Consider the following 14,405-nt stretch of genomic DNA (forward strand, 5'->3'; position numbering starts at 1 on the left):
CTAAATTTGGCCAGATTTAAAGACGCACCCCATAATTCTAGTCACTAGGTTATGTTCCAAGAAAGATTGGGTGGGGAGGCAGAGAGACATTACAGAAATAACTTCTGCTACAACTTTTTTAAAATCATGGATTACAACATGACCATAATACTGCACTTTTAATAAAATATATTATTAATAATTAACTACACTCACCGGCCAGTTTAATAGGAACTTGTTCTTGAGGCTAAGATTCTTGTCTTTGGCTGCAGGAGTGGAACCCAATGTGGTCTTCTGCTGTTGCATGCTGAGATGCTTTTCTGCTCACCACAGTTGTAAAGACTTGCTATTAGTTGCTATATCCTTCCTGGCAACAAAGATTGAACTATTTTCCTCTGAGCTCTCTTATCAACAAGGTGTTTGTTTCCATCCACAGAACTGTCATTGCGCTCATTGTTTTTTATTTTTCACACCTTTCTGTCTGTGTAAACTCTCGAGATTGTTGTGTGTGAAAACCCCAGGAGATCAGCAGTTTCTGAAATACTCAAACCAGCAGTCCATCTGGCTCGAACCAACACCCATGCCACAGTGAAAGAAAGTCACACTTTGAGATCACAATTTTTCCCGTTCCAATGTTTGAACACTGTGAACGTTAACTGAAGCTCTTGATTTGCACGAAGGGAGTGGTTGATTAGAGAACTGCATACAACAGCAGATGGATGGATGGGTGCTCCTAATAAAGTGGCCGGTGAGTGTACAGTATTATAAAGTCGATTTTATTCCCTCTTTAGCCCAGTTTGGGTGAGTCTAGGCCCACTGTAGCCTCAGATTTGTGTTCTTCACTGAAAGAAGTGGAACTTGATGTCGTTTTCTACTGTTGTCGCTCATCCACCTCATGGTTTGGTGTCTTGTTCATGCTGAGATGCTTTTCTGCTCAGCATAGATGTAAAGGTGTTTGTCTGAATTACTTTAACCGTCCTGTCAGCTCCAACTGGTCTAGCCATTCTTCTCTGATCTCTCTCATCAACACGGCGTTTCCACCCACAGGACGGCTGCTCTCACTGGATGGGTTTTTTTTGTTTTTCGCACCATTCTGTCTGTGTAAACTCATAATAGTCAAGTTTTGTGTGAAAATCCCAGGAAATCAGCCGTTTCTGAAACACTCAAACCAGCATGTTTGGCAGGTTTTTGAGATCACCTTCTTCCCCCATTCTGATGTTTAACGTGAACATTAACTCTGAAGCTCTTGACTTCCGATATCTTCATGGTTTAATGCCCTGCTGCAACCTGATTGAGAATATTATGATGATGGCAATATTGTTTACCGTGATAAAGATTTTGGAATTATCATGACACATCATTTTGGCACGTGCCTACAGTTCTGTCATTTGAATATAGTTTATTGACTAAAACTATTAAAATGCTTGTTCAAGACGAAAACCTGAAAACTGAGAGAGCACGTGAGCAGAAAAGACCTACTGTGCTAGACGCTACGCCCGATCATCTCTCCACACCTTCCTGTGGACACAGTGGTGAAAACTTGTACAGAACGTCCACATACCAGCTCATGGACTCCATAGACACAGCGATTGTATATGACCAGCTCAAGTGCTCACACACCTGTAGTTCCTTTTGGAAAGAGTATACATGTGTGTATGTAGAACAGAGTTACACAGAAGTTTGCCAAATCCTGAACTTGTAATCATACTGTAATCAAACGCTCAGACTCGACGAACACGCCACAGCAAGACGCTGAATTCATGTGGTAAAGACATTTGTTTTATAATGTGATAAAAGAGCAACTCTGTGTGTTTGTTCTTGTTTTTTTTTCCCTCTCTCTGTATTTAGGAAGGGCTTCAATCTTGTGTTTGTTTCTATTAGTTGTCTCAAAATTGAATTGTGCTTTGGGAAAAGTGACTCAGTGCAAGATTTAAAATATATGTTAGAAATACAATACTGTGAGTGTTCATGTACTTTATGGTGTGAGTGGGCTTTTGTAAAAAAAAAAAAAACAATAAATTGTATGTACTAGAGTCTTATATATGATCATTGTGTAACGTTACAGAATTAATGGACGTTATGTGATGTTATTTTTTTCACTGTAAAACTGAATGAAACAAAATCGAACCCTGCATCACTTTGAACTCAGAATCTCTGATCATTTTGGCCCAGTGTTAACCCACGGTTGGAGCATCCGTTATACACTACAGTATATTGCCAAAAGTATTTGCTCACCCATCCAAATGATCAGAATCAGGTGTTCCAATCACTTCCATGGTCGCAGGTGTATAAAATCAAGCACCTAGGCATGCAGACTGTTTTTACAGTTTGGAGCTGGCCCCTTCCTCTTCCAACATGACTGTGTACCAGTACACAAAGCAACGTCCATAAAGACATGGATGACCGAGTCTGGTGTGGATGAACTTGACTGGCCTGCACAGAGTCCTGACCTCAACCCGATAGAACACCTTTGGGATGAATTAGAGCGGAGACTGAGAGCCAGGCCTTCTCGTCCAACATCAGTGTGTGACCTCACAAATGCGCTTCTGGAAGAATGGTCAAAAATTCCCATAAACACACTCCTAAACCTTGTGGACAGCCTTCCCAGAAGAGTTGAAGCTGTTCTAGCTGCAAAGGGTGGACCGACGTCATATTGAACCCTATGGGTTAGGAATGGGATGTCACTTAAGCTCATATGTGAGTCAAGGCAGGTGAGCAAATACTTTTGGCAATATAGTATATCTTGAGTTATTGATTACCTCCAATGGAAGCGGAGGAATTGTTAATACATTATTGTTTCTGTTGATGTTACTGTTATCGAGCCAAGTTCCTCTGTTAGCTCTTACAAACAAATGAACATCTTTCCTTGATCACCATTTTCCAGCTACAGTGTCTTTCAAAAATATTCATCCCCCTTGGTGTTTGTCCTGTTTTGTTGCATTACAAGCTGAAATTAAAATGGATTTTTAGAAGGTTGGCACCATTTGATTTAGACAACATGCCTACCACTTTAAAGGTGTTTTTTTTTTTTATTGTGTGACAAACAATAATTAAGATGAAAAAAAAAAACAGAAATCTGGAGTGTGTATAGGTATTGACCCCCAAAGTCAATACTTTGTAGAGCCACCTTTTGCTGCAATTACAGCTGCAAGTCTCTTGGTGTATGTCTCATATACTGTATGTCTAATATATGTACAGTGGTGCTTGAAAGTTTGTGAACCCTTTAGAATTTTCTATATTTCTGCATAAATATGACCTAAAACATCATCAGATTTTCACACAAGTCCTAAAAGTAGATAAAGAGAACCCAGTTAAACAAGACAAAAATATCAGACTTGGTCAGTCATTTATTGAGGAAAATCTGTGAGTGGCAAAAGTATGTGAACCTCTAGGATTAGCAGTTAATTTGAAGGTGAAATTAGAGTCAGGTGTTTTCAGTCAATGGGATGACAATCAGGTGTGAGTGGGCACCCTGTTTTTTTAAAGAACAGGGATCTATCAAAGTCTAATCTTCACAACACGTGTGTGCAAGTGCATCATGGCACGAACAAAGGAGACTTCTGAGGACCTCAGAAAAAGAGTTGTTGATGCTCATCAGGCTGGAAAAGGTTACAAAACCATCTCTAAAGAGTTTGGACTCCACCAATCCACAGTCAGACAGATTGTGTACAAATGGAGGAAATTCAAGACCATTGTTACCCTCCCCAGGAGTGGTCGACTAACAAAGATCACTCCAAGAGCAAGGCGTGTAATAGTCAGCGAGGTCACAAAGGACCCCAGGGTAACTTCTAAGCAACTGAAGGCCTCTCTCACATTGGCTAATGTTAATGTTCATGAGTCCACCATCAGGAGGACACTGGGCAACAATGGTATGCATGGCAGGGTTGCAAGGAGAAAGCCACTGCTCTCCAAAAAGAACATTGCTGCTCGTCTGCAGTTTGCTAAAGATCATGTGGACAAGCCAGAAGGCTATTGAAAAAATGTTTTGTGGACGGATGAGACCAAAATAGAACTTTTTGGTTTAAATGAGAAGCGTTATGTTTGGAGAAAGGAAAACACTGCATTCCAGCATAAGAACCTTATCCCATCTGTGAAACATGGTGGTGGTAGTATCATGGTTTGGGCCTATTTTGCTGCATCTGGGCCAGGACGGCTTGTCATCATTGATGGAACAATGAATTTTGAATTATACCAGCGAATTGTAAAGGAAAATGTCAGGACATCTGTCCATGAACTGAATCTCAAGAGAAGGTGGGTCATGCAGCAAGATAACGACCCTAAGCACACAAGCCGTTCTACCAAAGAATGGTTAAAGAAGAATAAAGTTAATGTTTTGGAATGGCCAAGTCAAAGTCCTGAACTTAATCCAATGGAAATGTTGTGGAAGGACCTGAAGCGAGCAGTTCATGTGAGGAAACCCACCAACATCCCAGAGTTGAAGCTGTTCTGTACGGAGGAATGGGCTAAAATTCCTCCAAGCCAGTGTACAGGACTGATCAACAGTTACCAGAAACGTTTATTTGCAGTTATTGCTGCACAAGGGGGTCACACCAGATACTGAAAGCGAAGGTTCGCATACTTTTGCCACTCACAGATATGTAATATTGGATCATTTTCCTCAATAAATAAATGACCAAGTATAATATTTTTGTCTCATTTGTTTAACTGGGTTCTCTTTATCTACTTTTAGGACTTGTGTGAAAATCTGATCATGTTTTAGGTCATATTTATGCAGAAATATAGAAAATTCTAAAGGGTTCACAAACTTTCAAGCATCACTGTATGTCTAATATAAAGCTTAGCACATCTAGCCACTGGGATTTTTGCCCATTCCTCAAGGCAAAACTGCTCCAACTCCTTCAAGTTGTGTTGGTGTGCAGCAATCTTCAATTTATGCCACAGATTCTCAATTAGATTGAGGTCTGGTCTTTGACGAGGCCATTCCAAGACATTTAAATTTTTCCCTTTAAACCACTCCAGTGTAGCTTTAGCAGTATGTTTAGAGTCATTGTCCTGCTGGAACGTGAACCTTCGTCCCAGTCTCAAACCTCTGGCTGACTCAAACAGGTTTTCCTCCAGAATTGCCCTGTATTTAGTGCCATCCATCTTTCCGTCAGTCCTGACCAGCTTTCCTGCCCTTGCAGATGAAAAACATCCCCACAGCATGATGCTGCCACCACCATGCTTCATTGTCGGAATGGTGTTCTCAGGGTGTTGGATTTGTGCCACACATGGTATTTCCTATGATGGCCAAAAAGTTCAATTTTAGTCTCATCTGACCAGAGAATCTTCTTTCATGTATTTGGGGAGTCTGCCACATGCTGTTTAGCAAACTCCAAACATGTTTTCTTAAGCAATTACTTTTTTCTGGCTACTCTTCTATAAAGCCCCACTCTGTGAAGTGTGTAATGCCCTCCTTGCCTGGTCTGTGAGTTTTGGTTCCTTCTGTCACCATGATCAGCAATTTCTTGACCCTCCTCCCCAACGACATGCAAGGACGTGAACGTTTGGTCAGAGTCAAGCTTGTGATGTCTAATCTGACATGGTGACCTTAGTGAAAGACAAAAATATTGTGTAGTCTGATCCTGCTGCATTGTTCACTTTAATGGGAAGTTGAACGGTATTGTGGGTAACCATTCATCAACATGCTGATGAAAGAAGTTTAAACGAAATAACCCATCCAAATTTCATTCAAATAAATATTGGATAACACTGCAGATTGGGGTGGTATGGTGGTGTAGTGATGATCACTGTCACCTCACAGCAAGAAGGCTCCGAGTTTGAACCTAATGGCTGACGGGGCTCTTTCTGTGTGGAGTTTGCATGTTCCCCCCGTGTCCGCGTGGGTTTCCTCCGGGTGCTCCGGTTTCCCCCACAGTCCAAAGACATGCAGGTTAGGTTAATTGGTGGCTCTAAATTGACCGTAGGTGTGAATGGTTGTTTGCCTCTGTGTGTCAACCCTGCGATGATCTGGCGACTTGTCCAGGGTGTACCCTGCCTCTCGCCCATAGTCAGCTGGGATAGCCTCCGGCTTGCCTGCGACCCCGTACAGGATAAGCGGTTACGGATAATGGATGGCTAGATTGAAGCTCGGGGCAGCATGGTGGTGCAGGGGTTCTCACTGTTGCCTCGCAGTGAGAAAGTTCTGGGTTCGAACCTCATGGCTGACAAGGAGCCCTTCTGTGTGGAGTTTGCATGTTCTGCTCCGGTTTCTCCCATAGTCCAAAGACATGCAGATTGACTAAAATGACCTAAAGGAGAGGAGTGGCTAGCCTGCTGTACTTCCTTAGCCAAGGGATCCAGCCCAGAACACACTGGACAGGTGAAGAAGAACACTGGAGATCACACGTTAATTAATTCTTCTTCTTTCAGCTGCTCCCGTTAGGGGTCACCACAGCAGATCTGTTCAGCATATTTGATTTGGCATAGTTTTTATACCACATGCCCTTCCTGATGCAACCCTCCCCAGTCTATCCAGGCTTGGGACCAGCACCAAGTATACACTGCATGAAAACACCATAAAATGCACCTTAGTGTTCAAGGCTCTTAATGGCCTTGCTCCAGAATACCTCAGGAAAAGGTTTGTCACCTTCGCGGAGGTCCATGAAAGGAACACTCGACATGCAAACATGAATGTTATCCTGCCGTGTTTTTATTGCTCTTTCGGTGAAAAAAACATTTGCGTTCAGTGCTGCAAAACTGTGGAGCTCACTTCCTCTGGAAGTAAAACAATGCAAATCTCTCGTGGCATTCAAAAGCGCTGTCAGGACTGTTTTTCTGTGAAAACTGTATCATCTCATCTCGTTATCTCTAGCCGCTTTATCCTGTTCTACAGGGTCGCAGGCAAGCTGGAGCCTATCCCAGCTGACTACGGGCGAAAGGCGGGGTACACCCTGGACAAGTCGCCAGGTCATCACAGGGTTGCACATAGAGGCAAACAACCATTCACACTCACATGGTCAATTTAGAGTCACCAGTTAACCTAACCTGCATGTCTTTGGACTGTGGGGGAAACCGGAGCACCTGGAGGAAACCCACGTGGACACGGGGAGAACATGCAAACTCCACACAGAAAGGCCCTCGCCGGCCACGGGGCTCGAACCCGGACCTTCTTGCTGTGCGGCGACAGCGCTAACCACTACACCACTGTGCCGCCCCAACTATGTATCAATGTAAATAATTTTTGTTCAATTTTGTGACAGATTTTTCTTCCTATTACTGTCATTTATTTAATTTTCATTAACTGAGAGCCACGTGTATATTATCTATAGAATATCAAATGCTTTCTCTCAATAAAAATGTAATCTATCTAGATATCACTGGCTTGTGCAACACCAGCGGCTGAGTATTTTTACCAAACCTAACTAGGGACAACCTAACCTAACTAGGGATAAAAATTGGGTCATATCTTGGAAGAAGAAAGAAACCTTTATTTGTCACATGCACACTTCAAGCACAGTGAAATCCTCTGCATTTAACCCATCTGAAGCAGTGAACACACACACACAGAGCAGTGGGCAGCCATACTAGAGCACCCGGGGAGCAGTCAGGGGTTAGGTACCTTGCTCAAGGGCACCTCAGCCCAAGGCCGCCCCACGTTAACCTAACTGCATGTCTTTGGACTGTGGGGGAAACCAAAGCACCCAGAGGAAACCCACGCAGACACAGGGAGAACATGCAAACTCCACACAGAAAGGCCCTTGCCGGCTGCTGGGTTCGAACCCAGAACCTTCTTGCTGTGAGGCGACCGTGCTGTCATTCAGATTCTGTAAAGCTGCTTTGGGACAAACAAACTCGATTAACCTGCACATCTTTGGGGGAAACCCATACAGACATGGGGAGAATATACAAACTCCACCCAAAAAGGCCCCTGTCCATGGGGTTCGAACCCATAACCTTCTTGATGTGAGGCAACAGTGCTAACCATCACCATACCACCCCATCACGTGTTGATTAATTATGAAGATTAATATGCACATTGTTTAATATGCTAAGCTTTTAGAAGGTTCATGGTGAGAGAAATTATAACTCTGAAAGTATTAACTCATAAAAATTTCTGTCATTTTTTGGGTGCAAAGCTGGATTTACATTTAAAACAAGTTAGCCTCTGTAATCAGGGCTTCACATTAACTTTTTTGCTCACCGGCCACTGTGGCTAGTGGTTTTCCCGAGTCACTAGCCATTCAGCCTTTTCACTAGCCACAATTTTGTTGCCTGGAAATCGCAGTTTTTTCTTCACCATGATACGTTAAAGTTCGGAAGATCTAGATTTAATTATGAATGGCAGCGTATAATGTATCTCTACAGTAGCACTTAAGTATTCAGTGCTGTTAAGGTAGCTCCCTATATGAAAACATGCAACCAATTCAGACAAAAATATAAACAGAGTATTCTGTTTATTGAACTCAAATTCAAGCCCCTTATAATATCGTATAATATGAAAAATAACATTCAGTACATCTGAACTGATTCTAATATTAAAAGTCCAATTCAAAACATTTATCATTGAAAAACATTTGATGTTTTGATATGCAAGTATTATGTGTATTATCAAGTATTATGATGTATATTATGTATTAATAGTGCGTGTGTGTATGTGAACATGTGTAGAGAGAGACATTAAATGTCCTCATTACATTCATCATCAGATGAGTCTGAATGGTCCATGAAAAATGGTCTTCGTGACCTGAGGCTTCCAGCAGGCCATAAGTTGATAGCTGGAGCGAGATCAACTTCTTTCCAATCGCGTGAACGTTTCTAAACAGCAGCTCCATCCTCTCCAGCTCAGCCGACTTCATGACAGCCAGGGACTTGAAAGCAATGCTGTCCTGTAGTGAACTAGCCGTCTTCGCCGGTTTTGATGTTATAGTACCGATGTGTGCATTTGACTTTTCGTGGTCCTTTATAGTTTCGAGTTTAAAATTGCTGGTGCCTGTCTTTGCCAGACTTTCTACAGTCTTCACAGTATATGGTATTTTCGGTTTTGCTATGAACTAGCCAATCTCACCCGAACTTCCATTTGTCATTGAACTGTCTCATCTTCCTATTAGTATCTTGTTCATCTCCATGGCTGCAGCCAGCTCTGAGGCCCCCGCGGTCCGGACCTCGGTCATTTTTAAGAGCTGAAAATACATTTGTATGCTAAATATTCAACTGGATAAAAAAAAATAAAGAATAACATTAAAACGTCTCCGTAAAAAGTGCATTGTTAATGATGTTAAATGTTGATTCTGTCTTCTGTGTCTGTTTGGTGCGCGCGGCTCTGAGACCAAGAACACAAAAGCGAATGAGCGTGCGACTCGGGGGAGGAACGCATCACTGATTTTACCTGAGCCGTTAACGAATGTTCTAAACAATTCTAACATGATGTGTCAGAACGTTTATGCAGGTGCTCATGGGAGTTGTAGGCGCATTTTGCAATGCGTTTATTATATCAGATCCCTTCAGAGAAAACTACAATTAAAATACATTGTCATACCACAGAATAAACCACCCGCCAAAGTGACTAGTGGGACTAAAGTTATTACCCACGGGTGCTAATGTAAAGCAGGGGCGGATTTAGACATTTGGGGGCTCTAGGCAAAATACAAACATGGGGCCCTCCACCTTATACCCTCCAGGCATTCTGAGGCGATTTTGGTGTTTTTTTTTTTTTAATATAAATGTACGGTTACTTAACAAAAGTAACAAAATAAGGTAGTACTTGTTTTTGAGGTGTTCACCATGGAGGGGCAGACTGAGGGGGCCCCTACAGGGGGCTGATTTGGTACAGATTCTAGGCAACTGCCTTATGGTAAAACCGCCTCTGATGTAAAGCCCTGTCTGTAATACACAGCAGAGCAATCACTCATCAGATCATTGAAACGAACATGGGCTTGAACACACACCCCTCCAGACTCCAGCGAACTTTAATGGAGATGTGCTTGGCACCACATTTTCTTCTTCTCGTCTTTAAGAAAAGTCTCGTGAAGAAAACAGCGCCCTCATGCGACCAAACCATCAATATTTAGTATTTTAGACGTCGAAATATTGTACGTGTACAAATTTAAATCGCAAAAAAATATCAATCGATCGACATGATTAAGAATCAATGCTTCTACGCTGTTAAACCAGACAGAAAAATACTTTATATCCGAATCCCAAATACGTCTATGTTGTCTATATAGGGATGCTATGTAGAAGGGTGAAAGAACGGCTTTTATAGGTTACCTAGTGTACACTGGGTCCAATAAGAATGCTGTTTGAGAGTCGACCAATCACAGGGCGCGGTTAACGCGCCGAATCACTGACATGATTGGTCAAGTTCTATGTCATTCAAGTGCATAGTCCGGGCATGATTGGTTCAAAGTCGTGTCTTTGTCCCGCCTTTTTGAACTACTTCCGGTAGGCCGCCGTGTGTCCTGCGGAAGTCGGACCCTTGTAGTCGGGACACACTGGGCTGGAAACACCGGAGCGGCCTCGAGAAAGCTGCTGAATTCGCTTCATAAACACCTTGTGTGTGGGCGGAGAAAGTGCTGATAAGTGCATAAGCAAACGGCAGGTGGTTATAAAAAGAAAGGGAAAGAAAGAAACACCGGGGTTTTGGGAAGCCCCGGGTCGCTTTAGCCCCCTTTGAGCCCGCTGAAGTCGGCGGTGGCGAGGCGAAGCGAGGCGGGAGGCGATGGAGCCCTCAGCGGCCAAGGGGAGAGCGCAGGGCCGCCTGCTGGTGTCCACCAGCCTGGACGCGAAAGACGAGCTGGAGGAGGTACACATGGCCTTTACATCAACATTTCTCACCTCACACTGCTCTACTTTCATTCCTCCTCTTTCTTTGTTTGTTTGTTTTCTTCTTTGTAACATTAAAAGATTTCCTATTGTGTAAACATGTAGATATACACGTGTGTGTGTGTGTACACACACTGCACATATCTTTTACACACATTTAAAACAACACCTACAGCTTGTGCCTGCTATAGAAACTGTCACTGCATTGTATACAAGTCATTCTGTAACTTTCTTCAGAGATCAGAGTCTGAACTTGAGGTGAGTTTACACACAGCCCCTGAAACAAGCAGTCAGAAGTGACCCTGATGAAACACTGGACAACCCTGACATGGTCCTGAAACCGTACTCCAACATAACGTTGCGAAGTATTGCTTTATGACACTCACAGACTTTATTTTCACCTGCTGGCATTGTGGCAGGGCGCATTCAGGAAACACCTGCTGGGTAGGGCTGTTTGCATGAGAGATCGTCTGCGTTTATTTCTAATAATCTCATTATTTTTTTTTTACACTTTACCGTACTGTTGGAACTATGCGAAGGACACGAATATAAAGAGAAGTGAGACATTTCTGAATACGCAGTAAGGTAAACTGTAAAGTAACCTCAGGTATGATGGGAAATGTCTATCTGGTTTTGACCGTCTCAGTCCTCAGATCTGGTCTGGGGAAGGCATTCTGACATCGAGCAATCGTAACAGAAATGGCAAGGAAAATATGAGCCTAGAAGATATGAGTTTGGAGTTTATAAGGCAAACGACAGCCATAAATATTGAGACTTGTATACAAATAATATAAATTCCATTATTACTATCTTTGCATAAGTTTTATTACTTTTTCTTTTTGCAGTTTATGATTACAGATCTTCATAATGAGACTTTTTTTATTTTCAAAAGCAGGGGTGCACAAAGTACCCAAGTTCATTACTTAAGTCAAAGTACAGATCACGCTGGTCAAATACTCCGATACAAGTGAAAGTTGTCCAGTGAAATTTTTACTTAAGTTAAAGTACTTGCTTTTAAAAATACTTAAGTATTAAAAGTACATTTTCTGTTAACGCAGTGTTGTATTATTGCCACAACGCTTACAAAACCTAACGCCTCTGAAGCAACCGACTGGATTCACTGACTCGCTTGTAGAACAAACACCTGGTAGAACGTTACAAAATGAAACGCAACTGCACTGAAAAAGAACCACTGTCATTTTCATTTTTTTTTTAATTGTAACACTCCTCCCCACCCCCACAAAGCAGCACGGTAGTGTTCTGACACAGCTCTGTACACACGTGTATGTGTATGTTAATCAGGAAGACAGTGGAATAGCTGTAAAGGCAGCTTGCTCAGAAAATAAAAATGACAATCCAACCTGATTAAAACCCAGGTCCACACCTCGAGCTTCATAACTGCCCAACAGCAACAAGACAAAAAAAAGTGCAAGACCATCATCTGACGTCAAAACAAAAAATGCCAGTGATTTGTTGTGACTGACTCGGAGAATACTGTCCATCTCACAGGTCGTGTGTGAGCGCGCGCACAAGTGTATGTATTCATGCACAAATGAATCTGCCTGTGCCATCATGGTGGTTTATCGTTAAGCTAGCTAGTCAGTGAAACTCCACCTGACATGCTAGCAAACTCATTTCAAACTCAAAATCATATTGGGTAGCTAACGTTACTAGAAAAGAAAGATTTCTACATTGTTTATTAGGCAAGGTTATGCTAAAACATTTCTGAAAGGACTTCAGATAAGTTAATCTTATTCATGTTAGCGTAATTCCGTTTTTACATGCTAACTAACAGTGTCCAAGTTAACTAGCTATGTGTTAACGTTAGCCGTGGACAAGGCTGTGGCAACTTGGCGGGCAAATCCATAGAAAGTCATTTGACGAACCAGATTGCACAGCTATTGCAACGTTATCGCTAGCTCTAAAAGCACAGACAACCTCATTACAAGCTTTCTCTTGGAATAAAACGTTTATATACCTCAATATGCTTCCGCAGGTCGTACGGTGTGTTTTTGTAGACTGTGAAGTGGTTCGTTTTAGGCAAACTTTTAAAACGAAACGACTCTTTATTCTTTTCAGAAAACTGAAACATGGGTTCATGGGCCATGAGTGCGTGCATTCCCCAGAAGAACCGCCTCCTTCCATTCTGTCATCAACTGATTGTGTTAAATAACGCTGCTGAGAAATCACTGATCTTAATTTTATCCAGTCTATGGACGTGACGTGACCCTAGTGATTACTGATCGGCTGTCTCAGTGTCACCTGCGAAAAAACCATCACGTTTTAGAAAAGAAAAGAAAAAAACTCCACTTTCAAAGCCACTTCATATTAACGAGGACCTTGACAGAAATGTAGTGGAGTGAAAAGTACAATATTTGCCTTTCAAATGTCGTGAAGTTAGTCATAAGTTTCCAAAAAAAATAATACTGAAGTAAAGTACAGATACTCAGAGTGTACTTACAGTAAGTACAGCACTCAAGTAAATGTACTTCATTACTGTCCACCTCTGTTCAAAAGATTAATAACCATTTTAGCTCATACTAATCTTACACTGGGCCTTCTGTCTGTCCAGGCTTGGGACCAGCACTAAATATGCACTGTCTTGTACAACTCTGGTGGCTGCGTATTTTACCTAATCTGCACGTCTTTGAATTTCATCATCATGAAACCTGACGCGCTAAATATCTTATTAATAGGGCTGTCAAACGATTACAATTTTTAATCGCGATTAATCTCATAAAATTATGTAATTAATCGCAAAAAAATCTTTAAACATCTGTTTAAATTGTACTCAAATACATTTCTACATCAGAGCAAACATTTGAATATATGCTCTGAGGCTCCATGTCAATTATAAGGCTCATCTTCTCTATGATAGACAATATATCGGCATAATGCACAAATATTTGGCATTCGGGTTTTGATATTAGATCTAGGCATGCAGCATATTTTTTCCAATGTAGCCTATCAGACATCTGTTGGGCATACTGTAGGCTATGTGCAAAATACAATTTGGAGAAATAACAGACTATGTTTTTTTCCTCAACTGTAATGGCTGCAAGCTACACTTCGAAGAGCAAAGAGGAAGTAGTTTGACTCCTGCAAGTTCATTCAAGTGAAGCAGCAGGCTATTTGGAAATCGCTAGGCTACCTACAATCTACAGGTGGAGAAAAGGGAATGCGCGCATTCCCGATCGTAGCCCATCAGATATCAACACATTTCACCCGGTAAAGTGAAAGTAAACGGAACTCGCACCGCATCGCATATACAGACTACAATTTAACTGACCATGTTGCGGGTTTATTTGACAAGTTGTAAAGCTACGTTTTACCACAAAGTTAATGTTAAGGGCTGGGTATCACCAGATACCTCACGATACGATACTATGGCGATATTTTGCCCACGATAACGATAATATCACGGTACAGCGATTCTGCGATAATCGATATATTGCAAGAAATTTCAACCACATCATGATATCTGTGTCACTGAAGAAAATCAGAATTTATTGACCACTGTAAAATTACATTTCACATACATAACTACACACTCTTGCCAGACATATATTTGTCTCTATTCCACTGCTGGCAAAACCAAGAGTTGCTTCACTACAACATACAGAAAATTCCCATTTCTGTGCTAGTATTATCAACTTTTCTGT

General features: G+C 41.8%; 1 protein-coding gene across 2 annotated transcripts in view; it reads left to right on the plus strand.

Moving 5' to 3' along the window:
• Positions 1-10,372: 10,372 nt before the first annotated feature.
• The window catches only part of ints3 (integrator complex subunit 3), a 57,386-nt gene continuing 53,353 nt past the window's right edge, over positions 10,373-14,405 (plus strand). For both annotated transcript variants that reach the window (XM_060904627.1, XM_060904628.1), the window contains exon 1: positions 10,373-10,723. In XM_060904627.1, coding sequence (XP_060760610.1) covers positions 10,640-10,723 — 84 coding nt within the window. In that variant the 5' untranslated portion in view covers positions 10,373-10,639. The remainder of the gene's footprint in view (positions 10,724-14,405) is intronic.

This window comes from Neoarius graeffei, chromosome 22, assembly GCF_027579695.1.
Source record: "Neoarius graeffei isolate fNeoGra1 chromosome 22, fNeoGra1.pri, whole genome shotgun sequence".
In the NCBI taxonomy this organism is placed as follows: Eukaryota; Metazoa; Chordata; class Actinopteri; order Siluriformes; family Ariidae; genus Neoarius; species Neoarius graeffei.